General features: G+C 57.1%; 1 protein-coding gene across 4 annotated transcripts; it reads right to left on the bottom strand.

Annotated features, from left to right (window-relative positions):
* MXRA7 (matrix remodeling associated 7) lies at positions 1 to 26,742 on the bottom strand. Of its 4 annotated transcripts, none has more exons than XM_082775011.1 (5): positions 26,235 to 26,742; positions 18,937 to 18,997; positions 15,381 to 15,480; positions 13,410 to 13,490; positions 1,399 to 1,428 (listed from the first exon to the last, which is right to left on the bottom strand). In XM_082775011.1, the coding sequence occupies exons 1-4, from the start codon at positions 26,706 to 26,708 to the stop codon at positions 13,457 to 13,459; spliced, it is 669 nt and encodes a 222-aa protein (XP_082631137.1). In that variant the 5' UTR covers positions 26,709 to 26,742; the 3' UTR covers positions 1,399 to 1,428; positions 13,410 to 13,456. The 4 variants fall into 4 exon arrangements, with proteins under 4 accessions (XP_082631134.1, XP_082631137.1, XP_082631136.1 ...); XM_082775010.1 differs by lacking the exon at positions 1,399 to 1,428 and adding an exon at positions 4,503 to 6,262; XM_082775008.1 differs by lacking the exon at positions 13,410 to 13,490 and having other exon boundaries at positions 1 to 1,428.
* Between the last annotated feature and the right edge of the window lie 910 nt (positions 26,743 to 27,652).

Here is a 27,652-nt window from a genome sequence, read left to right as displayed (position 1 = left end):
ATAAATAGTCATCCAAATCTTATTTCTCCGTTGCTTTCTTTCAAAGAGAATTTTGGAAAAGAACAAGGTTGGAATGAGGGAGAAGTCCCACATAAAATTTCCTACCTTTCTCCTATTGTACAGGTTGACAATAGATTCAGATTCAAAAGAATTACACAAAACAAAAACCTAATATGAAAATATCATTCCATACAACTGGGTCAGAAAATTTTTCCTCCCTTTGTCAGCAGTTATTAAAACCAAGAAAGTCCTTCCTGATAATAAAATGTTTAACAGGATTTCATAGGAGAGAGAAGTACATAAGAAGACATTCAGTTTAAGTTAGGAATGCTCACTGATTTACTCTGTCCAAACCACCAAAGGTCGGTCGAGACTGTTCAAAACACGATAAGTTCACAGAGGTTTTCAAAGCACATAGTTTCCTACATAATTTTTACACTAGGAGAATAGGATCTGAGTTTGACACAATCGTCCTTGTAAAAATGCCAGCTACCTTTCTGTACTGTTTTTACCAGAGTCAAGAGGCGAAGAGATGTTTCTGCTTCCAGGCTGAAGCTAGCTGCAGTTTTCACAGGCATGAAGATGAGCTCAGCGGGGTCAGCCGGAATCGTCTTGGATTTGTTTCAAAAATCCAGTGTGAAGGAGGATGAAGTATTCCTTTCAAGGAGATGGGAATGGCAGCTCACATCTAATCAGAGCATAAATGCTTTGTCTTTGGCTATTTCCTTTCTAACTGTAGGATTGAAAGCCTCTCTGCCAAGAGAGGTTGTGCAGTCTCCATCCATGGAGATTTTCAAGACCCAACAGGATAAAGCCCTGAGTAACCTGGCCTGATCCCATAGCTGATACTGCTTTGAGCAGGAGGCTGAACTACAGACCTCCTTTTGTTCTTCCAACACAAATTGTTTTATGATTCTATTCTCTTCATCCATTTTAAATCTGTTCTATTATCATCTTTGGCTTCTATCAGGTCTCAAACCAATTAATGATTAGGTTTGAAAATTCATTCTTACAAAGCATGACCAGGGAAAAGTTTAAAGTTTAACTGCTTTGAATGACTGAGACATATGGCCCAGCCAGAAAGAGGTAAAATCTCTATATGAGATGAAAATGCCATGATAGTTCAAGAAAAAATGATGAAAAGGGTGAAAAAATGCAAGTCTTTAAAAATACATATCATAGACCTATACAGATTTGCAAAACAACCTGGAAATGCAAAATAACTACTGAAACATGTTTATAGTACTACAATCTCCAGTGTCCTGCATAAGGGCCAAGATGACTTCTGGGCATAGTCTTCACTGGCTACAGGGTTATATATCATACAGTCTAAGCTGCTCCTTCATGTCTCCTTCAGACATCTCTCCAAATGTGTCACTTTTTTCCTTCATGAGCCTGAAGATGGCAGCCAGCTGCTCTCTCTGAACCCTGTCAACAAGAAAAGGAGAAGTAGGAATAGCCAGTCCCCAGCACGCACTTCAAGCAAGCACACCATGGTCAAACGAAACATGAAACCAAACGTGGGTCATTTTACAAGCCCTGCTGACAGCAGGAAACCTGCCCGTGTGAGATGAGAAAGGGATAGCTTCTGGTTCTCCTTCCTCCACCCTCCCAGCTATCCAATTATCTTGCAGATCTCTCTGTGGTTCTTTATATGTGGAGAGGAAACTGACTGCTTTAGCAGCAGCTTCGGAGTTTCTTAGGGTTTATCTATGCTCAAAGTTCCAGGTTAACTCCACATGTGGAATTTTGTAAGGCCACTATGTCCTGATCTAGCAGACCCTGTAACAAAACCACATTAAGCTTCATCAGCACAGAGTCCTTTCATTCTGTAATGAGAATATGTATGCAGATACAGAGTAATTCAGGAATAACCATAAAATTGAAAATGTATACCCTACCTTAAAACTAGAGACTAGACTGCCTTCCAGGGTGGACATGACTGTAATCAGCCACTGGAAGATAAGATCATAGATAAAATCTGCTTAGATTCAAGGGTTGATCTGCCACTGTCAAAAATGAGATGGCCTCTGTAGTCAGTACAGCAAAAAGGTGATGCCTCTGTGGGCAGAGTCTGACCAACAGACCATCTAGCTCAGATTTACAACCCTAGGAAGTCCCACAGCTGATGATTAACTTCCTGTTCCCCATAAAAAATTATATCCTGACTTTTGCCTAACCTGAAGAAGTTAACCATTGTTATATGTCCTGCAGCGCAAAGATTGGTATTTGCCAGACAGTGCTTTATTTGAGGAATCTTTATAAAAGAATGTATATTGTTCATTCATCTACTGATCATTGCCCAGAAATACAAAAGGGTGGGCTGTACAGGAATATCATGTTCTCAAGTACATCATGAATTAATGCAACTGTTTACAAAATCACTTTTTAGGTCCAAATGAATGTGCACCGTGGCTCTGATCTGGGCTGGTACGTTCTCACTACCAGACTCCTGTAGGATCGAGATCAGATTGCAGCGCTGCCTAGCACACCTCATACCTGACTCTGCTGTGTGAGATTAAAACAATTCAGGAGGTTGTGGTGCTTTAGGTTGTACCAAGGGAGAAGAAATTTCTGTTACTTCAAGGCTCATTTTGTCCCTGAAGGACTGTGGGGTCACAATTCAGCCATGGCAACTCAGAGCACAGATTTGTTGCAATCCCAGCTCCTCCTACATCTTCACCATCATCAGTCCTCCCCTGGGCTGGAAATACAGCCTCTGGCTTTTACTTCCACATAGTCGTCCTGTCAAGAGTCCTTTGTCCCCGCCACAGCCAGTTTTCTGCATAAGGCTTTAATACGCCGTAATTAATCCACTTAAATTCATGTCATTAGTCAACCTGGGGTAGTCTCCCTGCAAGTCCTATGTAGGCAAGCTGTTGCCGTAACAGGAGCAGTACAAATATGTATTGACAGGAAAAACTAGGACACAACCTTTGCTAGAAAGAAGAGAGCGCTGCATCAACACATCAGAAGCAATCATGCCAGGAACAAGATCAATGGAAGAAGACCACTGGGAAAGGGCAGAGAAGCCTTCGCGTGCTGAGCTCCTGATGAGTGGGGCTCTGCGTTTTCCCCTCTCCGAGGCTCAGCCCCAGCAGGAGCAGCTGGCTGTCTTCCCAGCACCACTGCTGCAGGCAGGGCTGGAAGAAAGCGGATCCTGGCAAGAGGAAGCTCGTTTGCCAATTACATAGTATTACAATTAAAATGCAATTGTCCCCAGGCCAAACATAGCCTGATAATGACGTGGGGTCTTCCGGTCAAGAAAGCTCTGCCCACAGGCTCTCAAGCACCTGGATTTGTCTGCCTGTTCTGTATATTTTTGCACTCACACGAAATACATCCGAGTGCGCTTTCCAGACCAGATGAAGGGAAGCACAGTCGTTAGCGATCAATATTTTATTTTAGATCACCGCTGAGCACTAGAGGGCACATTTCCATTCTGATGTGGAGAAATTCAATACACATCTTTGCCTCACATGTCGGAAATGCATGCCAGCTGGGAATGCTCCACACAGGTCTGCCGCCCTCGCTTATTATTTCACAGGCATCAACACTGCTGAAACCTTCAGCTCCCCAAAGCCCCGTTTCTTTGTCTCCACACCTCTAAAATCAAGATCACAGACAATACCCACTTGTTTTTTTAAACACACCAGTGCATTTTGCTATCCCCTTGACTTTAAATACCACGGCTGTGCATGTGAAAACAGAAATTAAAAAAGAGCTGGTACTGCTGTGTGCTACATAATCTAAAACAAAGGGAGAACAAAACAAAGATAGAGAGAAAAGAGCCTGGGAAAGAAGAGAAAGGCATCAAAAACATGAACATGATTTCATAAAGGAGCTTCTCCTATCAAAGGCGACCTTGTAAAACAACTTTGTAGTGTTCTGGGTTGTATTTTCTTGACGACTTCAGATCAAACCTACCCCATTTGTGAGTAAAATCATTCTCTCCATAAGTGCTGTCCTCAAAGCTACTTGGATTCAAGAGGTAAATCAGGATTTTACTTATTGCTGACAGAATAATTAAGGCTTTTCAAAGCAGCCAACTTCTTGATAGGGAATTGAATTTGCATTCTTAACTCCCTTAGGCTCCTCTAGACATTTCAGTCCCAAACTTTTATAGTTAGCTGAAGTTTTGGGACAGTTAGCCAGAGGCATATTAAAGGAGATTTATGTTTCAGGAACTGCTGGGCATCTGTGTTCACAGCAGCTGAAATCCTGGGCAGAGCTCTGCCTTTGAGACTTTTGCTAATTGCTCCACAGCCAGACAAAACCAGGATCCTTCTGCAACACTGCTGCTCCAGCAGAAACAGCAGAAAATCCCTGGCTTTCACCACTGGCCTGACTATTCCTGTTCAAGTCAGTGGAATCACTTCTGGGGTAAAAGGCACGAGAAAGCAGTATGTACCTCTAACCTAAAACCCAGATTTTCAACACAAATCTCTTGAGGGAGAAGTTACAAGCTGCTGGAGGCAGGGAGAACAAGCACAAACCAAATAAACTATTCAAAGGTTTATTGGACCAAACAAAGGCAATTTTTACAGATTCAAGCCACTAGAATTACAGTCCTTGGTATAAGAGCCACCATCAGATACAAAACAAACAAACAAAACAAACAAAAGTAAAAAATACCCAGACAGCCATTTGAGTTGAAGAAATGGTTTGACTCGCCGCCACTAGCAAAAAACCTGGGCTCGACTATAGACTTTGCTCGATGTACATATTGCCATGTAACAGAAACACAATGTATATAAGGCATTCTTTGCATAGTTGGGTGCTTGGGACACAGTCAGCCGGCCAGCACCGGAGGGGGACAGCGGCCGTACTAGAGGGATGTCGAAGCAGAGGGTCTGGGTGTGCCTAAGCTCATACGCAACCCACCGAGCACGCTTGCAGTTGTTGGCTGGGAAGGGGCAGCCCAGCCTCTTCCGAAGCTGAAGTCTCCTGCTGTTCCTTAAATGAGCCCTTTTATTAAGAGTTTGCCAACCCCAGGCGCTGGAAAGGACAACTGTGTACAAGGTTTCAAGTATTGTCTGCATAGGAATTAAAAAGGAAAAAAAAAAAAAAAGGAAAGCAGCCTGTTGGGGTTCTGATATGTTTGCAGCTTTAGCCAAGAGGCTCTTGTCTTGCAGTGAGGGAGAAGCTCTGAAAGATGCATCCCCAGCCAGCCTGGTGTTCCCACAGCATTGCTAGAGAGCTGGGACCCTCTTCTTGTCTCGCAAACCAGCAGGGTTTGGTTTGAAACCTGCTGTGCCTGAAGCAGGTAAATGCCCCCAGCCAAACACATCTCCTGTACGTGACAGAGCTGGGGGGGGTGCTGAGTTCTGGCTCCCACGGACAAGCCACGGGGCTAGCAAGAGAAGAGGGCAATGGAACAGCAAGTGGGCAGAGGGGCAGGGAGGCTGTCTCTTCCAGGACCCCCCCAGGTCTCATCCTGAGCCACAGGGACCCCGTGACACCATAGCTACCTCCTCAGATTGCTCCCCCTGGGGACCAGAGTAGGGAAGCGTGAATCCAGAGTACCAACAGCAGCCGAAGTGTGGGCTCCTAAACCTCCACCACAAACAGAACCGCTAAACTATCAGTCCTCAGCACCTCTCGAGTCTTCCCTCTACCCGCAAGAGCAGCTCTCTGCTAAAAGCACTACAGAAGCAAGATTTGGGGCGGTCCAGCTACCAGCTTCCCTCCCTCACTTTGACCTGCTTTATCCTTCAAATAGAGCAACGCTGTACGTCTGAAATCCTAGACAGCTCCCACCCCCCAGCAATAAAGAGGAGTTTGGCTCTGGGGAGAAACAGCTTTGTGGTCTGGGACGAGGGCCAGGCTGGTCTGGGAGAAGAGCTACGGTTCACCCACCCCTCTAAAGGAACAACACAGATTTCATGGCAGGGCTAACACACGGTGATGAACACAACTAATGGACTTGCTGCAGATTTGGTATCCGATTTGGGTTCTGTTTGAGGGAGAGGGAAAAAAGGTTCATCTCCTAGGACATCCCAGCCCCCCAAACACAACTCAAGTCACTTCTTGGGCCCAGCCCCGGTCCCTGGAGCCACACAACAGGATCTCCTCAAACTTGATACCACAGGAGTTTTTGAAGGACTCAACTTCAGACCAAGAGGGGATGCCAAGTTTTGAGGGCTTATGGATTTCTCTTATGGGTGTGTTTGGTTGGTTTTGGTATTTCTCTCAAGCCTTTAAAGATGCCAAGGGATGCCTTTAGGAGGAGGCTAGGGACAACTTCATATAGTCTTCAGTTCTGCAAAGAGAAACAGGGAGAGAAGAGAAATCATTTCAGTCCTTTCACCCCTCAGGTTGGTTCATTATTATTCACATAAACGAGCAGGGGGAGAACTCAGTGTGTCTGGGGGGAGGCAAGTCAGCTTCCCCCTTCTGGGGGCAGCAAGCCCCTGTTTGCAAACCTCAGCCCCTAAGGAGGCACATCGCTTCATCAACTGCAGCAGGATAGCTGAAACCCAACCAAAGAAGTGTCAATCCTCACGTCTGGCACCAAATCTAAACGACAACCTTTCTGAGCTACTGTGAGAGCTGGAGAAGCCCAGCTAATGGGAAACCTCCGTTAGCTCCAGGGATTACTGCCTCGCCATCCTGTGCAGAGCGCCCTTGGGCTGCTGGCACACCTCACCAGCTCTGATTCCTCCTCCCACCTGCAACCAGGTGAGCCAGGATCGAGTCCTGGTCTCACAGAGCAGTGTGCCTGAGTAGGTCGACCTTTCTTGATCTTCCTACTGATGTGTCTGATTGTGGAAATGAAGCAAAAACCCCCAAAAACAGACCCTACAAGCCATTGGGCTTCCTTTTAATGGGACTTTTTCCCATTATCTCAGAGAAGGAGAGTGAGTTTATGAGACATGTCTCATGGATGGGACATTCAGGCACTCCCCAGGGTCTTGCAGCATGTTGTTAGCAGAGCAGGGCTAAAAGAATGTGGTCCTTTGTTCCCAGCTTGAACGCTGCAGATGCTCTGCCCTGAGTGCCCCGGCATCTCTCATGGCCCGCCATCCAAAACCAGAAACACCCAGCAGGAGGCTGGGGAGCTCCCCACAGCCACGGAGACCTGTGCTGTGGAAGCCACAACGCCCATTACCTTGCACTTACAAACGCGCGGATGCACCCCAGCCTAATTCCCCTGAATTCAGCAGGATTCGCGGTCCCTAACGCCTGAGTCTCATCCAGAAGTCACCAGCTCCTGGCAGCTAGGGCAGGAGGGCGAGTTGCAGCCTCATTTCTTCCTTATTCTTCTGCAAAAGGTTCCGCTTTCCAGCTGCCTTGCAAATGCAGTCGTCGACCCGGATCCTGGCTGGGAGGTGCAGGCTGAAGCCTCACGGGGGTGCAGGGTGACTCAGGCAGCGCTGGGGAGGCTCAGTGCCTGGCCCATTAGGCCAAAGAAAGGAAATTCTCCGGAGTGGATAATCGCTCTGTGGGATCCGCAGCGCTGAGGACCAGATCATCCCGCTCAAGCCACGCGAGCGTAATCAGATTTCACGCATGAGGGCATAAGCTCGTGGCCACCGGGGCCAGAAGGGAGAGGTCCCCTCCAGCGTGCCGCTGTTGGAGCGGGGAGGGATGGAGGGTGTCAGGGAGATGGGCCGGGGATCGGCTGCATCCCCTCCGCAGGGATACTCACCTCCAGGACGGGGCCAGGCAGACAGCTGGGCTGAGATCTTTATGAGGACGTCTGTCAAAGCCATGAGTTCCCCACTGCACAACAGGGATATCCCTGGCTGCTCCTGGAGCGAGCTGGGAGGGGGATTAAAGAGCACGAGGCAGTCTGTCACCAGGGACATCAAAGCCACGTAACCCCCAGGCTGAGAAGCTCTGGCATTGCTGCCCCGGAGTCTAAGAGACTTAATTATCTTGGGGTAGAGGCTGAGCCGTGAGCCTCTGCTTATCCCGGGCTCTTCCCTCCTCTCCATTTGCCTCGGATGGTGAAATCAGCCAGGCCAGCGTGCTTTCCCCCAGCAGCACGTCAGGCAAGCCAGGTGAGGTTCTGCTTTTGCTAGACGTCCCTATTTGAATTTAATATAAAATTGTACTTTTTGTCAGCTGGACGTGGCCACGTGCGAGGAACACCCGGAGAAGAAGAAGCTCAGACAAGGGAAGGCCCCTGGTTGTAAGGAAGGTCCGGGAGCTGAAGGTCTTGAAGACATCACTTCTGAGCTATGAGGGGCTTGGGGCAACATCTCCATAGGAGGAACGAGGTAGCAGGGACTCATACAACATCCTTCTCAGCAGAGCAGCCAGAGGCAGCACACCGAGACCCCCAGGTGCCACACCTGAGCTGGCAGTGGGAGCACTGGAGCCTGAGGCTGACCACCAGTGCAGGAAGCAGGAGGTGACTGGCCTCTGCTGCTGGGGACACGGGGAGGATGTTCTGGAGGGGAGTTCAGAGCCCTGGAGCCCTCCTTTCTTTTTGCCCAGTTCCTCTGCAGTCTGCCATCAGCATCTCCAGCACAGATGGAAATTGAGTGTCACTCCCATGGGCTCAGAAACATTCCCCTCACTCTGGCTCAGCAGTGGCACTGGCACAAGGGCACGGACTTCTTGCCTCAGAGAGCAGACAGCACTGACAAACAGGGCAGGCTGGCGGCATCCCCACGTGCTTTTATCCTTTGTGCATGCAAACTCCACAGCAGGAGGTCAGGAAATCCTGGAGCCCATCCACAGACCAGAGCTTTCCAGAGCGGCCCTTGCACTCCAAGGAGAAGATCCCAGAACATCTCGCTCTGAACACCTCTGGGAATTGCTTGCACCCTTTTCAGGAAGAGTTTCCCTCAGAAAGCTGGTTTTCAGAAGCATGGAGCATTCCCAGCTCCTTTCCCTGGCGGGGAAGCCAGTGCTCGGCTTCTGAGGAACACCAGTCCTCTGGTCTGCAATGCTGGCAGGGAGGGCGGCTAGCAAGGTGGCTTTGGGCTCTTCTCACCCCAAAGCTATGGCTGACCTTGGAGGGTCGAGAGCAGTGAGGAAAGGCCCCAGGCACTGCTGCATTTCCCCCCCATCTTGCTACTGGCTGGTCCCATCACCAGCATGTCCCACGTCTCTACCCCTGGGACAGCTACCACCTCATTTCTGGTAGCGACCATACCCCGATCTCGTCCAGGGTCACAGCACTGCAGGAAGAATATGAGAAGGCCATACTAAATCTAAGCGTTCCCGGTGGTCCCAAAATTGTGGGCCTGTTGCTTCAGCCAACAGGTAAAATACGGAGAGAGGCCGGTACAGCAGAACAAGGAGACAGACAGTGCTTAGAAAAGAGAAGAGTGAGAGCGAAAGGTACCAAAGGGAGATTTTATCAACACAAATCTGAAATTCCTCCCTTCCCGAGGTACACAGGACCTCGGGAAGTACCTGCTGCTCCTCAGGAACACCAGGGAAGCAGCCGAGGCTGCCAGAGCCTGCGGGATCAGGGAGCACAGCTACCAGCACCTCGAGGACGGGGACTGGCGAGGAGTTTGTGGGGTTGGGGACTGTGCCGCTGGCCAGGCTGCCCTCGCTCACCGCTGTTTCAAGGCAGAAGCCTCCTACGCTTCCCAGCCACAGCCAGGAAGGTGGCTCAGAGGCCATGATCACCTCCTTCAGTTGCCTGCCCATCCCTTCACATCGCTCCTGAGCCGCAGCAGCGAGGAGAGCTACGGATGGGGCAGCCTGCACTCCCCTCCATCCCTCGGCGCCGCTGCTCCGGCTTGGTCTGGCAGCTCACATCCAGCCTGGTGCTGTGCCCAGCTGCCCCACAGCCCTCGATGTGGCACAGGAGGCTGTCCCAGGCCCGCAGAGGGTTAGCAGACAGATCGGCGAGCTGCCCATGCCGCGCGGGACTAAGCAGAAGCAAATGAAGACAAGTTGGGAGCGCCGGGCGAGGGAGGTGCGGGGAAGCAGCCATAAGCTGGGACAGTTCGGGGCCTGAGCCGCAAGGAAAGCCCTGGGAGCTCAAAGCAGAGCTGCTGTCTGGTCTGAAAGCTCGTCCCACGGCAGGGTTGGAGGCTCACACCCTGCAAAGGCTGCGGGGGAGCTTGGAAAAGTTTCCCCTCTGGGATGGGAGAGGAGGGGACAGGGAAGGGGCCTCCAGGCCTCCCCTTCCCCTGCATTTCCGAGGGAGGCGCCCTGAGCTGCTCCGTGGTTAAAGCCGCCGGGGACTCGTGACTCAAGCCGAGGCTCTATAAATAGGGCCAGAGCTCAACTCCTCTGCCATCCCGTAGGCTGGAGGACACATTCCCTAGGGAGCTGCTGGAGGCAGAGAACTGCTGGGCCACCAGGAGATCGCTCCTTGCACCAGCACCCCTGGCACCTGCGGGGGAGCATGGAACCAGGGGAGCTCGCTGGGCACCCCAAAGCACACGTGTCCCTTTCCTCCAGGAGGCAGGCGATGGTGTTTTGGGGCTGGAGGAAGCCTTGCCTATAGTCAGTGCCATCCCTGAGGCTGGTGGCCGCGGTGAAGCGGTGGCCAGCCTGCCCTGAGCAGTCTCACAGCCCTGGTCTTTGTAGCCCTTTCTTTGTAGCCCACTCCTCCTCCTCCTCCCTCAGCCCAGGACGACTATCGTGCTGCAGGAGATGAAGAGCAAACAAATAATAAAAACCCCAAAGCAAGCCCAAACTTACCGGCGACCCTCATACAAAAGAAGCACCATGCTGGACGGGACAGGACAGCAAAGCTGGGCTGGGGGCGAGGGTTGGCAGAGGAGAAGGAAGGAGAAAGAGGCCCAGAGCCCATGCTGTAGAGAGGGGAGCAAGCGAGCGAGCCAGGGCAATGTGATGGAAGGCAGGGGGTGGACAGGGACAGATGCCGATGGAGTTCTCCTGAAATAAAACCTCCCCCAGATCAGCCCACCCCCTTCTTTCTGGAGGGCTGGGAGCGGAGGTGTTTGAAATAGGTCAAGGTCCATCAGCTAAAGCCCTGCAGCTGCTTCCTGCCCTTCTGTGCTCCCCATCGCTGCAAGCATTGTCTGCTTCACAGCTGAACTTTGGCACGGGTCTGCCCAAAGCCACAGCTGCCCCCCTGGTCTCTCCTCTCCTCTCTGCCTTTCCCTGGAGCCAGGCTCTGGCCGGGCCCCCCCTGCCTTGCTGCAGGCTCCGAGCCTGGCTTTGTTCAGTGCCTCATCACCGAGAAGCACTCTGCACCCAGCTGGGGAGGAGCCAGGTTTCCGTTGCTAAATGACCACCAAGAAGAGCACCAAGGGTGAGATTTACAGCCACCCAGCTCCCCTTGCCTGAATCCCAATTTGCAGTTGAGCCCTAGGCTTAAGTCTAGCCTGGATTCCAGCAGCGTCTCCTCGGCCCACCCACGGCTGGCCAGGACGAGAACTTGCTCCGAGGAGGGCGAGCCGACGCTGGGAACCTAGCAAAGGAAACCAGGCAGCTCCTCCTGCCTTCTCCTTAAGTCTGAGAGAGGCTGGAGTGTGCTTGGGGGTTCAGCTGCCCCGTCCACGAGCGCAGCCTGAGCAGTTTGGTGCCATTCACTTGGACCCTGCTCGAGGGGATCCAGAGCATCGTGGGCTGCTGGGACAGTGTTTTGTCCAGCTCTGCAGATGCCCTCCTGCTCGCAGCTGGACCCTGTGGGGTCAGGGGCTTTCCTGTCCTCTTTCTGACTTTCCACTCATCTCCCAGCACTGCTTAGAGTTACACGAAACCACAAACACTTCATCCGAGCAGGCAGGGAGCGCACGCACAGCCTCTGCCTGGTGCTGCAGTGAGAAGCATCTCAGTGGCTTCGTGCTGCCCAGGGCAGCTGACTGATTGGGAAATGTCACTGCAGGACCCAGAGCTTCACCTCCGTGCCCAGGAGGGCCAGGGGACAGCCTCTGGCTTTCCACCCCACCTCTCCCTAAACCTGAGATACGAGAGAGGATAAAGGAGAGACCTTTCTGTGATGGGATCCCATCTCTTTTTTTTTCCCAGCCTGCACACCAAAGGAAGAGCAGCAGGGACAGAGCGCAGGCAGCTCGACCTCTTGGCATCACCGAGGCCAGCCAGGACTTTGCCAGGTCCTGCTCTGCCTTGCAGAGAGAACCGAAAACAAAAACCCAAGGGAGCCGTTCCCCTGATTGTTTTCTACTAAAAGCAAAGCCTCATCGCAGCTGTCGCTGCTCAGCACAGCCCTGATCATGCTCCTAACTGCAAAAACAACCCCACTAACGTCTTTCTAGCTCAGGGGAGGGCTGAAAAGCAGCTGGCAGAGACCACTGCAGCCCATCCACGGGAGCCAGGCCCTGCAGCACATCGGGGAGCCCTTCCTCTCCCTCCTGCACGTGCACAGGGTGCCCAGCCAGGCCGGCAGATGGGCACAGGCTGCACAGCTCGAGCCCCACATCCCATCCTGCACCCCTTCTTTGCCCCACGGCAGCTCCGGCCGGCAACCGATGGCCAAAATCCTCAGGTGCAGCGCAGAAAGATTTGGGAACCACGCTGCGCTGCCCCGACCAAAAGGCTGCATCCTTCCCCTGCACTCTTCCCCTTCCTGCCCAGACTGTTTTTCTCCCCCAGGGGAACAAACGCTACGTGCCTCTGCTCGAAAAGCCCCGCTAACCCACCAGGTGTGGCCGAGCAGGGCCAGCACCCAAGCAGATGTGTTTGCCAGCAGCAGTTACCGTCCTCCCCCAGCGAGGAGCCCCTCTGGTTTTTAAGGCTGAAGGGCCCAGGAGCAGGAAGTCGCATCGCTCCGTAGAGGTCACACTCCTTCCCCTTTGAGGACAGATTTAGCACCAGGCCGAAGCCACAAGGCTCCCGCGAGCAGTCGGCGAGATAACTGCAGCTTCTGGAGGGATGTGGCTTGGAGCAGCAGTGGGTTTGCGGTTAAACAACCCCTTCTCCTGCTGGCCTGCTCTCTCCTGCCTGGAAAAGGAAGGAATTCAACAGCATCTCCAAAATCGGACGTCCCAAATTAAGACTCGTGGGCTATGACAAGCAAAATGCCAACAGCTTTAAGGGGGCCTGGGGGACCCACCTGCATTTTGGGGCTGTTGCTTACAAGCTGATTCACACGGGTCCCTGCTGGTCCCTGGGGAAACGGGGGGCCTAGCAGCACCCCAGCTCCAGCTCCGTGCCCTAGGACTAATTACAAGCTCGCCCAGCAGCCCTAAATTCCCAAATCAGGCAACAGAAGCGGTTGTGGGATGTCTGATGAGGCGAGCACCCAAACCTAAAGCCTCGATCCTGGTCCCTTCAGGGCTCGTGGAAGGCGAGATGGAGGCAGAGGGGAGCGGGCTCATTAATCTGTTATGGGGAGGGAAGGGGAGAGAGGTGGGGAGGGAGGGAGGGGGGACAGGCAGTCAACTGCAGTCAGAAACAAACCCTCCCCCCCAAAAAAAAAAATAGAACCCCCAAAGCAAAACCAACACGTTAGCAGCCGTTACCGGTGGTACCGCTACCTCTGAGAGCCGGCGCGTCCTTACCAAAAGGGTTTGCAAGAATGTGTGTGGCCGAGGACCTAAGGTACGTGCTACAGGGATGTGAGATCAGAGGTCAGCTCAATCCTGCAACATAAAGGTGGCAAACCTGGGTCACAGCGGGTCGGCGGCACGGGCGGCGTGCGGGACAGCGTGGGGGGCGCGGGGACGGGGAGGGGGGGACAGGGCTGCCAAGGGAGGAAGGTGCAGGACCGGGCTGAGCAGGGACCTTACCTGGCAGCAGCCCTGTCCCCTTGCACCACCCGCGAGGCCTGAAATGAGAAGCTGCTTGATGCCATAGTGAAGATTTTTTTTTTTTGAGGGGGGAAGAATATAAGCCAGCGACATAGCGAGACAGGGAAGAAAAAAAAAATAAAATAAAAAATCACAAAGCTGCCTGAAAGAAACGAACAACAGAAATACAGAAGAGAGACGAGAAAATAAAGGAGCGGTAGGAAAACGCTGCCAAGGGCCCTCAGGGTGGAAAGATGCTGTGAGATCCTATAAGACCCCAATGCCCAGGCAGTGTCTGTCAGTCCCAGGTGCACGGCCCTGCCCTGGGACCGCTATGGACGGACGTGAGCAGCAATGCCTGGCAGGTCCCCTGTGCCTGGGAAGGGTCTGCCACCCCCTGGAGCCCGTCCTTTGATCCAGAGCACAAAATCCCAGCCCCACTGCTGTCCCCAGCCGACATCCCCAGTGCCACGGATGGCAGCAGGAGGGTTTGTGCCATGGGGGAACCACCCGAGGCCCTGCGGGACTCCCTTCCTTGACACCCCGAGCAGTGATTGCTCAGCTGGTTGGAGGGAGCCGCTGTGCACAGGGTTTGAATTCGCCTTCAGGGGCAGATGTTTGTATCGGTGCCTAACAGGATCCTGAAAAGCAATTCCCATCACACCCCCAGGGGCTTATTCACATTCATTTGGTCCTTCCACCATCACCCTTCCCGAGGGAAAACACAACACGCTCACCGCCCTGCTTAGTGTCGGACATTTGGGTGCTCCACGTGTGATAAAGAGAGCAAAAGGAAGAGCAAACATTTCTCCTGACACCACCAGCAATGCAGGGCGAGGTGCGATCCCTCCGTCCTTGCCTTCTCCACATGGGGCTCAGTGGCACCAAACCACAGCGCTGCAGGGCTGACAAATCCCCCCAAATCATCCCAGGAGGTGACACCACCGGGCACCGGGCCCCACAGCCCTTCCCCCGGGATGGTGAGGGAGGGAACAACATCTCAAAGCCTTCTGCAAAGGCTGCTTGTAGGGCAAAGCCCCCGGCTGTGGGATTTGAAGGCTCCAGGTCATCACGGTCTGGGGGTGCCTGAGGGCTGTAGGGCTCCCCCCGCACACTGCCAGACAAAGGGACCTCAGACCTCAGCCCAGGCTGGGTCCAGAGAGCATTTTGCAGCTCCGGGTGCGAGGCTGGGGGTGACTTTCTTTGTACAGGCTGGGAAGTGGGAAACGATCAGCTAGAAAGCTGGGTTGTGGTCACAGGACAGGGCTCGAGCTCAGGAGGAAACTTCAGCCAGGACCGTGGGATGGATAAATCCCCAGCAGGCCTGCTACACGCCAATCCCAGTCTCAGCCCCATCCCAGTGAGCTCTAAAGCTCCCCAGACACTCACTTCGCTCTGGTATTTCTAAACTATGCCCACGTCCTCAGCTTGGAGGCCAGCCTGGGGCAAAGGGAGGGGAAGAAGCTGGCAAGCAGCCCCGCAGCAGACGGGAATCAGCGAGGTGCTAACGGGGCCGGGGGAGCTACACCGACTTGGACAAGCTGGGATATTTGGTCTGAGCTCAACCAGCCCCAGATACATGTCTGAAGGGCCACAGTGTCTCGTCTCCCCGATCGGCACGACTTTGTTCCCAGGTTTTCCTGGCTGGGAGAGGCCTGGACCCGTGGAGGGCTGCACACACCCCGCTGGCTTCAAGGGGGTGCCGACCGGGTCGGGCGAGGAGAGCAAGGAAGCTCGACGTACCTTTGTTCTTCCTCGAGTTCTTCTTTGGTCATCATCGACTTGTACTGGTTGCCCCTCAGCTTTCCAGGACTGTATTTGAAAGAGAACGCCTCGTCTGCAGCTGGAGAGGGCGAGAAGGAAGAGAAAGGAGATGGCGTGAGGCAGAAAGCACCCGAGAGTGACCATCGACACCCGGGGGCTTGTTCCCTCCAGCTGCTGACCCCTGCTGCCACAAACACCCCAGGTTGCCCCACCACAGGAGACTCCTGCCGTCAGCTCCAGAGCCTCCAGAAAACCCGGGCAGTGTCAGGAATCGCAGCAGAGAGATGGGATTTCGCCAGCCTGAGCAAGCCGCCTGCTTTGGGAGCAGACACACAAATCCCACAGCACGGGAAGCGCGTGCTGCGCTCTGCCTGCCCTCAAGAGCCTCGCAGACCCATCCCGGCTTATCCAGGCATGCTAATCCTGCCCTGATTAGCTGGCAGCATTTACTGCTTCTCCTCTCCAGACCTGCATTCCTCTTCTCTCCCCCTCCTCATCCAGGGGACCTTTCAGGGGACGGTGCCCCGAGCAGAGCTGGTGCAGGTCACATCACCCAGCGGCTCCCCTGAGCTTGCAGCCCTCGTGGCAAAGCTGGCGAGGAGAGGAGGTGCCAGGCTGTGCACCCCGGGGTGCAAACAGCAGAGCCTGTGAGACCCCCACAGCACCAACACGGCTGGCGCTGAGCCCCCTCCGTCACAGCAGCAGACCTGACGAGGCCACGGGGGTCTCCTCCTCTGGGCTAATTAGCACCGGAGCTCACGGCCTCTGAGCCAAAGCCGATCCTTCCCCAATCGGATTTGGTGGGAGCGCTGTTTGCTTTTAAGAACCTCTCCCTGCTTTATCTTCCCCCGCGCAGGAGAAAACAGCAGGAGCAGAGGGCGAATCCAAAGGGCAGCCCGGGAGGAGCGGCTGCTCGGGGCAGCTGCCTTTCCTGGTTAGCTGCGGGCTCTTATCTGTGAGCCTTTATCTCCCCAGGGCTGCCTCCCCTCGATCCATCCAGCGTTGCTCTTTCCACGTCCACACAAAACATCTGCTCCTGCCACAGACCCGCCGAGCCCTGGGGCCACTTCTGAGGAGCCGGCAGATGTTATCTCGCTCTCCTTGGAAAGCCGCACGTTATCCACAAACCAACTACCCCGCGTGATACCTCCGGGGGACCAACAAGACCCCAAAAGTGGTCAAACCGCTCTGACTCCTGGGCAGGAGAGAAAACCCCACCCGTGTAGCCTCTGGCCCCAGGGAGCCCCTTCCAGCCTCAAAGTCTCCCCTGCCCCAGTGACCACCACCCCACAGCCTCTCCCCCTCCCTTCCTCGCTCCCAGGATTCAGCATCAGAACCTTTCCTTTATTTTCTGGGCCATCCAGCCCGTAAGGATTTTCTTTGGGGCTCGATTTGGTGATTCCTCCAAGCACAGGCTCCCACATGTCTGCAGCGGCTGCCGGAGCTCTTGGAAACCTTGGGATGCCCAGGCAACAGGAAAGCCAGAGCCTCATCCTGCCTCTGTCTCTGACCCTACAGAGCTTTCCCATGAAGTCCCGGTGATCTGGCCGCCTGCTGGTCCGCAGCATTTTTGGGTTGCCCTGTGTGGTGCCAGGCGTTGGACTCGCTGATCCTTGTGGGTCCCTTCCAACTTGGGAGATTCCCCGATTCTACGATTTCTCTAATCCTAAACCGCTGCCAGGGAGCAGCCTGGCCAACCCAACCCTCCGTGCTCCGATCCTACAGCCCCACACGTTCAGCCTGGCCGTATCCCACTTCCCTAGGTAGAAAACCCCCCTCCAAACCAGCAGCCCAACGAGCCTGGCCAGCTGGAAATGGTAACGCAGCTCCTCAGCCCCTGGGGGTGGCCATAAAAGTGCACGGGAAGAAAATTGGGCTGGCCCTGCCCTGGGAGATCTTGGGGGGGACGACAAAAAAAGCAAACAAACCCCAGGGTGTAACATCCTGTTCCTTGCCCCGATGCAGAGCAGGAGCTATTTTACTACCTTTGTCTAGCCTGCCTGATTTCAAGGACAATTAAAAGCATTTCCCTCACGCAGTTCTCTGCCAAAAAAAAAAAAAAAAATTGTATTTGGGGATTTGGCCTGTCCGAAAAAGGGCAGTTTCATTGCCGCCCTGCCAGAAAAGAAGCAAACAGGGAGGAGAGGAGGTTACCTATCTCACTGCCCACGTATTGTGGTTAAAAATGAAAAAAAAAAAAAGAGCCAGCACACAGCTTTGGAAACCGCTGGATGTTTTCTGAACTTTCTCTGCAGACTGAAAACAAACTTCAGGAAACGAACCCAAAACGGCAGGCAGGGCTTCCGCGGGGATGGTGAAAACACTAGGGGAACTCGAGGTGACCTACTTACCGGGAGCCTCGCGGAGATCCTCTTAAAGAAAATATTTGTCTTTCATCTCCCTGCGCTCGCATTGCGACAGACCCTGGGCTTGTAGGGGTGTGAGCGGGGTGGGGGCACCCCCGAGCTCTGCAGCTGCTCCCTCCCTAAGGGTGGGATGGCACGGAGCGGGGACGGGATGCTCTGGTGGTCTGCCTGTTCCCGCAGAGACATCCTGGGTTTTGGGGGATGCTGAGCAAGGCACGAGCCCGAGATGAAGATCTCCACCTGAGCCCCAGCCGCCTGGGGGTGACGCACAGCGGCACGGCCCCCAAACAGCCCTGAGCCCAAAGAGGCAAACCCTGGCGGAGCAACGTCACCGAGCATCCTTAGGGCAGGATGAGGCCCTTGTGCCTCAAACCGGGTCCTGCTGACACCCTCGCCAGCAGCTGGACGCCCAAGCGGGTGCAGTCGGCGTCCCCTGGCTGCCCTGCCTGCCGGGGAGGCGCTTCTCCCACCCTGGGCACGGCACCGGGCTTCAAATTGGATTCCCCGGGGCATTAGGTGTAATCCTCCTGAGCCAGGATCGCAGCCTTAAAAAGGGCAGGTGGAAAGTGGGGCAGGGAAGGGGGAACATCCTGCGCCCTTCTGAAAGACCAGGGCTTGGGGGACGTCCCAGCACCCCTGGGCAGGGCAGAGTCCCCCCGGACCCACTTTGCTTGTCCCCATCTGTTTCATTTTCTTAGCCCAGCAGTTGTCCTCCCAACGAGCCAATTAATCGTTTTCCAATCAACTAACTGCCTAAGCAGTTAAACGCAGCTCTGACTAAAGCTCCTGGAGATCTTCCTGGAGGGGAGCGAGGAGCTTTTGGGGCAGCTCCATCGTGCTGTGCCAGGGGAAGCTAAAAGGGGCTGTCAGGGTGCAAAGCTGGGGCTGAGCAGCCAAGCGAGTCTGCCCCTCGCCCACCCTGGCTCTGGGCACTAATCCTGGCTCTTGCCTGCTCCCAGCTATTTATAAATAAGGACATAAATATAAATACAAGCTACGGGAGCCCTTGGGTTGTTGGGGGGACCCTGGTACCTGCTTGCCTTACATTTCCCTTCATTTTGGGCTGTCGGTCCCTTCTGTGTTGTCTGGAGGAAGGAGACCAGCCCCAAGCTCTTGGGGGTTCAGCCTCCCAGAGCCTCCCCCTGCACGCTGGCTTCCTCAGCACTCACCATCCTCATCCTCCGGCTCTCTCACCACCAACTTCTCACTTTCTGAGTCCGGATCTTCCTCCTGGAGGGGATAAAAGACAGATCAGCCGTGAGGGGAAGGCACTGCCCTAAAGAACCCGTGCTCAGCTTGGCCACGAGAACCCACAGCTGGGCACCCCTTCCCTGCCTCGTTTCGGGAAGAAGCCAAAAGGATGCCCACTAACGAGAAATGCTCATTAACCTGCTTCCTTCTTGTTGGGGTTTTGGGCTGCAAATCTCCAGCACCTCCCCGTAAAGTGGGGGACAGCGAGGAGCCCCCAGGCACAGCCACGCACCCACCGGGGCCAGCATCCCGCAGCAGCGGCTGCGAGCACGCACACGCATCGTGGAGGCTGCTCTGGTCCCCATGCCCACAGGGCTGCCATCAAAGTCATTTCCTCCCTCGGGCCCTCGAGCACCAAAAATAGCCCTAGGAGGGCAGGAGGCAGGTTTTGGGCTGGGTCCAGGGCACGGAGAGGCACAAGGAGCATCCTGCCCTGCCACCCCGTACACGTGCTCCGGGGGATTCGTGCTGGGACCCCAGGACGCACCTCCCTGCTCCTGCTGCACCGGCCGGGCTGGGCTTTGGAGCACAGGAATTAAACAGCTCGGCTGTTTTGTGTGTTGTTTTTTTCTTTTTTTTATAACACAAAGCAAGTCTGAAAGTTTTTAGGATTGCCTCCCACCAGCTGCGACAAACTTTATCAAGCCCAGATTCCTCGCGCTTGTGGTACGCGCAGAACGAAGCCACGCAGATGGGAAGCAGGGAGGGAGGAAACCTCGCCAGCCCCGGAGATAAGGCTGCAAACAGCCCCCGGGCGAAACCCAGGCACCCACAGCACCCTCAGCACCCACCGTGATCCCAGCTCACAGCAGCAGGGCTCACGTGCCGAGGACAAAGAACGTGGGATGGGGAAAGGGAGCGTGGGGGAGCCTTGGGGGGGGGATAGGGGGAAAATCAGGGGTGACGGAGACCCCAGGGAAACCTGGACGGACCCCACGCAGGGTTCGCAGTGCACGGCTTTGTAGAAACCGCCCCGTGGTGGCATGCAGCGGAGAACCGGGCTGCTTTGTCATCGGGGAGGAATGTGCATTATTCACGGCCACTCCTCGCCACCCGGCTCTCGGGCTCCCCAGCAGGACACTTGGCCGAGCCCCCCGCCCCCAGCAGCCACCGCTATTTCGGGCCACGCTTCCTAACATGGGCACTTTGCTGCGACACCCCCGGGGCCGGCAGCACCCAAAGGAGCAGCCTCGGGGAGGGGATGCTCGGCCCTGGCCCCGGGGATGCTCCCAGCTAAACCCGAGGAAGCATTTTGGCCACATCCACCCCTCCTGCAGATCTCACCCACCAGGAGCCACCCAGGAGGGGTTTTTTTTTAGCCTGTTCCCTGCCCAGGCATCGGAAAGGGAGAATTTCTCAGCATTTATCAGTGGAAGCAATTAGGAAACGTGGGTGCTTTGTTTTCCAGCACAGGGAGCAGCCTTTCTCCCCCGAAATGCCACCGAACCCCGCAGGATCTGGGGGAACAACCTCGATAGGTTTACAGAGTTTTGTCCCTGCTGAGAACGAGGGAGAAGAGGAGTCCCAGACCTCCAGGGACGGAAAATATTTCAGCCCTGACCCTCTGGAGGCACCACTTGATGGGAGCAGAGCGGGAGCAGCCGGGGCTGCCAAGCTGGCAGGCGACAGCAGCGTGCCCCGGCCGTGCCGGGAACCCCTGCCCGTGGCAGCCGACAGTTTGCTGGAGAGAGCGAACGTTTTTCTGCTCAGGGGCAGATGCCAGCACCTCCCTTCCCCCTGTGCTGCACCTCTGGCTCTGATATCCGTCTGTCTGTCTGTCTGTCTGCTCACAGCCAGCTGCCAAGGGGCGCACATGGGGCCAAGCCGTGCAACGCTCCCAGCCCTGGGCGCACATCCGAGGAGCAGTTCTGCACCCCCAGCACAAAAATCCAGCTGGGAGAGGATCCCCGAAGCCCCAGGGGAGCGCAGGGGGCAGGCTTCACCCCCTGGGCCCTGCCACCCTGGGACCACGTCGTGTTCACACGGGGATTTGGGGATGCTAAAGCCCAGCAGGCTGCTGCAGCAGGGGGTGATAGGAGAGGAGCAGCTCCGCTCCCAACCTTCTCCATCGCAGGGAAGCTTCCTCCCCCTAAATATTCTCGCCCCCCAGGCTGGGGTTTCTGCATTCTGCAGCTTGGAGGCAGAAGCCTCCCCTCCCAGCCCTCCCCTCCCAGCCCTGTGGTGCCCGTGGAGGCGGCTGTGCGTGGGCAGGGAGCAGGAACGCCGCGTCCCCGTGGCCTTGCAGCCGAATACCAGCCCGGGGATGGGAGCAGCCCCCGGGCAGCCTTGCAAAACAGCAGCCAGGGACAAAACCCACGCCATGCCCGCAGCCCAGACAGCCGGGGCAGAGAGAAAGAGCATCACTGCACCCCAGGGAGCAGGTCCCGCATTTCCAGCAGGCTTTTCTACACGAAGCACAGCCCAGGACGATGCAGGGAGCAAAGAAATGCAAACCAGGGCCGGAGAGCAGCAGGAGCTGCTGGAGATTTGGAGACCCGAGCGCTCCGACCACCAGCCTGCGTGTTCCTAGTTTCACATCAGCAAACATACACCGAACAAAAAAAGCCTCCCCGCAGAAAAAGAGGGTGACAAAAAGCGCCGCAAGCTGTAGGGGGGCTGCTCACATCCAGGAGGAGGATTGACACGGGCTGTCCGGGCCAGCTGCTGCAGCAGACAAAGGTGGCATTGCCTTCGGTGAGGGGACGTGCGGGGCAGCAGCTGCCTGGCCCCGGGGCTGGGAATTGGGAACGTGCCCGTGGCCCCCGGCTGCTCCCCGCTGCAGGCGGCCAGATTCGGCCCCTGGCACAGCTCCTGCCTGCTCCGCTCCCAAAAACGCCCCGCAGAGCAGCTTTGGGAAGCCCACCCTGGCCGTGGAGAGGGGGAACCAGGTGGAGCAGGGGCAGCCAGGAGCGAGCTCAGGGGAGGGGATCGCGGGGGCAGCCGTGAGGAACGCAGCCCGCATGGCCACAGCCCTCGCCCACGAGCAGGGTTAAGAGCCAGCAAGCGGTTTACCTTAACCAACAACGCGGCAATCCAGCTGTCTTGGCTCCTTGCAGGCCTTGGCTTTAGAGCTGAGGCGTTCGTTAGCTCTCAGAAATGTGCTTTTGCCCTTTTAGTTTCCACAGCCCGCACGCAGACGCCTGCACGCGAGCCTGACTCCAGAGCGGAGGCGTCAGGGAAAAGCAGGGGTGAGGACAGGACCTGCGGGGATTTTTGGGGCACGGTGGCACTGGGCACAGCCCCGCTCCCCCAGGGAAGGCAGCTCGGGTGTGCCAGGTTGGTGCTGTCCCCCCAGAAAAACCCACATGTGGCTCTGCCACCAGAGGGGCCCTCTCCCAGCCCGACCCTAAACTGGGAGCAGTTCCAGGAGAGGCTCAGGGGGCAGCTCGGTGCCACGGGAAGAGGCTGGGATCCCCACCACAACTCCATTTGGTCTTTTCAGCTCATTTCTGGCTGACCGGAGACGTTTCCTCCCCGCTCCCTCCATCCCCAAATGGGTTTCACTTCTCATTAGGGACACGAGGAGGCTGTCGGGCTGGGGTCCCTCTCCCCTATCCCGGTCAAAGGGACAGCCCCGGTGCCTATGGGCAGGATGGGGACAGGCAGAGCCCCACTGCGGGCAAAGGGAAGGTCCCAGGGCTGCAACGAGCAGGGAGAGAGCGGTCTTGGAACGAGCTGCGGGCCCTGCGCCTTGCCATTTATGGCTGCGCTTTCTGATCCAAGCCTGATGCAAGACTCTGCAAGAGAAAGAATACAAAGAGAGCAGAGCGGGGCCAGAAGGAGAGAAGCCAGGAGGAAAAGGGAAAGGAGGAAGCCTTAAAAAAAAAAAAAAAAAGAAAAAAGAAAGAAAGAAAGAAAGACGTGGGGCAGGGTTTAGCAAAGCGGAGCAGCTGCTGTGTCGGCAGCTCCCTTTCAGCCCGACCCCGCGGCTCCCCGTCCTCCTGGCAGCCCAAGCAGCTGAGCCACGCTGTGGGGACGCTCTCCTGCCCCGGGGCCGTGTCCCCATATGGAGAGAGGCAGCACCCTACAGGCCTGACCCCACAAAGCCACCCCCAGCACCGCTGCTGCAGGCGAGGACGGGTCCTGGAGCTCCTCTGGTGCTCCCGTGCAGCTCCTCGGCCGTACCCAGGCTTGGCTGGAGGGACGGGCACAGCACACGTGGGCTCCCCGGAGGGCCGCCACCTCCTGCCTCCCTTCCTGCCTCCTTCCCAATCTGTGGCATGTTCATTAGCAGCACAGATGGAGCCAGGCTAAAGTCAGGGCACATCCAAGTTTTGTGGGTTCGGGAGAGTCCTCCTGGATCCACATCCCCCTAGCAGGGCTTGCACATCGCCCCATCCCTCCCCACCTCGCTGCAGGGACAGCCTGGCCCAGGGGCTAATTAAAGGCAGGCTAATTAGACACACTCCCTTCCAGCAGAGGGGTGTGCTCGGGGCTGCTCGGGCTTGGCATTAGGGGCAGGTGGAAGCCCCCCAGGTGACAGCAGGGACACAGGGGGGGTGCTCAGCCCCGTGGTAGCAAAGCGCCCCCCTCCTGCCCACCCTTGGGGAGCAGCAGCCTCTGGGCAGGGCAGAAATTGGAGAATTTCTCAGTGGAGAATTGGAGATTTGGGGCCATTTTTTGCAGATTCAGCAGCCTTTCGTTAGGGAGCACTCCAGCAGCAGCAGCGCCTTGTCGCTTAACGAGCTGGGGCTGGGAACAGCCAGTGACACACTAATTAACTTCTCCTTCAGTGATGAAAGCCAGCAGGGAAGAGGGGAACCACGGCCAGCAGCGGATGGACACGAGGACTCTGGGCTCCTCTCCCTCTGATCCATTCTCTGTCGGACCTGCCCCAGGAGATGGAGCCCCTGGGACAGGGCACGGGGCCGTGGGGAGGGAGCAGGAGGGCCGCAGAGCTCGGCAGCTGCCCCCAAAGGGAGAGGAGGCAGCAGGGTGCAGGGCTGCAGCCGGCCATGAGACGTGCCAGCGCTGCAAACCCCGAGCAGGTTCATCCGTCAGCACTTGGCGGAGCGCTTAATGGCTGCGGGGAGCCCCGACCCGCTGAGCGGACAGGAAAAAAAAAATAAAAGGAAAAAGGAAGAGAGATCTCAGAGTGCAGCCCTCTGCTGTATGGAGTCAATTGAGCAGCCCCGAAGCTGTCTGGGAGCCTCTGCTGAGTCACATCGGGGCCGCAGCCCCCAGCACAGCCACAGCCAGGCTGGATCCCAGCGGCAGCAGCCTGCGAAGCTCACGCTGCTCCCAGCCAGCTCCCTGCCCGAGGCCAGTCCCATCCACGGGGCTTTACGGAAAAGCAGCATCAAGGCAGCTTGGAGGGCATTTACAGGGAACATCCCACAAAAACAGGGGGGCTGCAGCGCCGGGGAGGGTCTGCCCTGCTCTGCCCATGGGATCGATACTCCCCGCTCCCTCGGGTGCGGTGCCTGCGGGAGGTGAATGCCTTCCCCCATTCCCTGCTCCCTGCCGGCTGCCCAGCACCGCCAGCCCCCACCAAGCTGGCAGCCTGCACCGGGCCGTGCTGGCAGCCCCACGATCACGCACAGGGCAGCGCTCCCAAACACTTACTCAGCAGCGGGACGCATCCCTCCCCCTTCCTGCTGCTCTCCATCACCGCCCAGATCGCAGCCGCCCCCTGGTCCTGCTCCTTCCCCAAAAAAAAGCAGCTCGGGGGCCACGGCACCTCGTCCCGCCTGGCTCCTACAGCCAAAGGAATCATTTGGCAGGCAAAAAACAAATTGGCCAGGACCCTCCTCGGGTCCTGTGCCCGTTTTTGCGTTGCGGTAAGAGGGGCTGGCACAACCTGCGGCATGGCAAAGTGCCCTCGAGACTGTGGCCACCCAGTGCCAGGCTCACCAGGGCACTTGTGGGGTCAGGAGCCTCCCCGTGCGCCCCGAGCAGACCCCACGGTGCCGCCTTTGCCTGAGCACATTTCTGAAGGATTGCAGCGGTGCCTGGTCGAGGAAATTGGGGCTGAAGAACAGCCAGAAGGCAGGAAAAACATTCCTGAGAGGACTCAAGCTAACGGGAAGGGTGAGGAGCTGCGTGCTGGGAGCTCTGGACACATCCCACCAGGGAGCCCTGCTCTTTCCCTGGCCCCGCAGCAGCTCCAGCTGGGTGCTGCCAACAAACCTGGCTGGGATCCGGCCAGCTCGAGGCAGGCACAGGGCTCCCAACCCGACAAAGCAGCTCAAAGGCACCCCTAAATCACCCTGCCGGGGGGCAGATAAAGCTGCTCGAGAGCCGTGCCCACGGCCGAGAAGGGCGCAGGGGCTCGGGGAAGGAAACGGGAGGCGAGGAGGGGTTGGGGTGCCAGAGGATGGGCACAGCCCTCAGACCCCAGGACAGAGCTCAGCCCGCTGGGACTTCCCCGAGGCCATCCAGTGAGTCAGTGGCGAGGGCTGTCTGTCTGTCTGAGGGTTGTCGGTCCACCTGCGTGCTGCCCAGCAGCCTGGGCACGGTCGCTGAGTATTACAAAGGCTGCTAATAATAGCCAGCAGGCGCCAGCGCCCAGGGCCTGCGCTCCCCAGCCGAAACACGCAGCGCGAGCAGGTTGCGGGCAGCATCCCTCCCGGGGCCGGCAGCCACCCCATGGCTCACTTCCCCCTTTTTGGGGCCGAGGAGCAGCGAGCTCAGACCCCCGGGCTGGTCACCGAGCCCCTGGCACAGGGCAGAGCCGGGCGGGAGCAAAGCCAGGCGCTTTTTCCACGGCCGCCGGGTCGCCCTTTTATTTTTAAACAAGATCCAGGGCTGGAGGAGGATTTAGCAGGCAGCCCCCGCCGCCTCCCCCTTAGTTCAAGCAGGGGTCAGAGCTTGGGGGCAGCATCCTGCTGGGGGTGGGAGGGAGGCAGGGGGGAGGCAGGACCCTCCCTAGGGGGCAAGGACAGCAGCAGGGCACCAAAGGCATCCCTGAGCTGCAAGGGACCAGATGGGGGCAACCCACAGAAAGAGGGCGAGGAGAGGGAGCACCATCACCCCACACCCCCAGCACCTGGATGAGCTCCCGGGGGAAGGAGACAACCCCCTGGGGCTGGATGTGGGGAGAGGAGAGGCTCCCCCAGCCCTAAATCCCCCTCCCCACCCTTATTTTTTACGGTGGGGAGGATGCTGGCAGCGGAGCCCAGCCCGCAGCGCTCCCCCCAGCCTCACCCCAGCAACCTCAACCCCCTCAAAGCCTCCTCCGTGCCCTCCTCAGCCCCCAGCCCGGTGTCAGCCTTACCTTGGTGTCCTTCTTCTCCTTCTCCTCCTCCTCCTCCTGCTGCTGCTGCCCGGCCTCCCGGGGCTCGTTGGCTGGAGGCTGCCTGGGGATGCTCTCGGTCTCCGCGGGGCTCTGCTCAGCCTCGGGGCCCCGCTGTGCTGCTGCTGCTGCAGCCTCCTCCTTGCCTCCTTTCTCTCCTTTCCCTTCTTTCTCCTCCTTCTCCTCCTTCTTCTCCTCGTCCCCCCGCCGCTCGGAGGCCGCCTCCTTCCCCTCACCGCCCGCCCCGACCTCCTCCACAGGCACCCGGCCGCCCTCAGCCTCCGGCCCCTCAGAGCCCGGCTCCTCCGCTTCCCGGAGCCTCTCCCCTCTTCTTCCTTCTCCTCCTCCTCCTCCTCCTTCTCCTTCTCCTCCCGTCCCTCGCAGCCTCACAAAGACGGAGGCCAGGACGAGGGCCAGGAGGGTGAAGAGCAGCGGCACGGCCAGGTAGAGCTCCATGGCCGGGCTGCCTCCCTGCCCCGAGCCGCCCTGCTGCGGGGCTGGGCCGGCTCCCGGCCGGCTTTACCCGGCGTCATCTCCCCGAGCCCTGCCCACAGCCCCGGCCCCCTTCTCCTCCCACTCCCCGAGCCGGCCTCGACCGAAACCCGGAGGGATTTGGGGCGAGGGAGAGCCGGGGGAGGCTTCCCTGTGGTATCGGGGAGCCCCCCGCGCTGGGTGGCCCCCCAGCCCCAAAAATCGCAACCCTGGGGCTGGGAGTTGTTTTTTTTTTTTTTTGAGGGCCTTTCTGTCGGCTGCTCGCTCTCTGGGATCGCTTCACGCCTCGCAAAGCTCCCCGGGGAGGCTTTGTGGGATCTGGGGGTGGCAGCCGGGCTGCGGGCGATGCTCCTTGGGGAGCGTTTGCGCCTTTTTGGCCCTCGCTTGGGAGGCGCAGGGGCTGGGGTGGCGAGGGGAGGCTGTGCCACCCTCAGCAAGGGGCATCTGTGTGAGGGCACAGAGCATCGCTCCACCTGCCCGGGGGGCTGCAGGAGATGCCCACATTCCCCAGGCAATACCTGAGCTCCCCAGGCAATGCCCAAGCTCCCCAGATGATGCCCAAGCTCTCCAAGCAATGCCCGAGCTCCCCAGGAGATGTCCAAGCTCTCCAGGCCATGCTCACGGTCTCCAGGCCATGCCCGAGCTCCCCAGGTGATGCCCACACTCTCCAGGCCATGCCCACACTCTCCAGGCCATGCCCGAGCTCCCCAGGCCATGCCCATGCCATTTTCCCCCTGCCCACAGCACCCTCGGGTGCCCCCGATGCCACAACACGAGCCGCGCTCGCACCCAGCGGGTGCCGGGGGCAGATGGGCTGCAGGAGCCTCCCCCCGGCACCTTGCTGCTGGGGGGGGGCTGGAAAATGGGAATATTCAAAGCCTGGGTGCTGGGAACCCACCGTGAGCCGG

Source organism: Aythya marila, assembly GCF_965140915.1.
Source record: "Aythya marila genome assembly, chromosome: 18".
In the NCBI taxonomy this organism is placed as follows: Eukaryota; Metazoa; Chordata; class Aves; order Anseriformes; family Anatidae; genus Aythya; species Aythya marila.
Note: the sequence above shows the minus strand (reverse complement) of the source record. Positions and strands in the feature narration are given on the sequence as shown.

Coding starts and splice junctions, on each gene's coding strand:
- MXRA7 (XM_082775008.1), bottom strand. CDS start 26,708: ATGGAGCTCTACCTGGCCGTGCCGCTGCTCTTCACCCTCCTGGCCCTC. Junction 15,481..18,936: donor AGAGCCGGAGGATGAGGATG/GTGAGTGCTGAG, acceptor CGCCCTCTCCAG/CTGCAGACGAGGCGTTCTCT. Junction 1,429..15,380: donor GAACTCGAGGAAGAACAAAG/GTACGTCGAGCT, acceptor TCTTGTTGACAG/GGTTCAGAGAGAGCAGCTGG.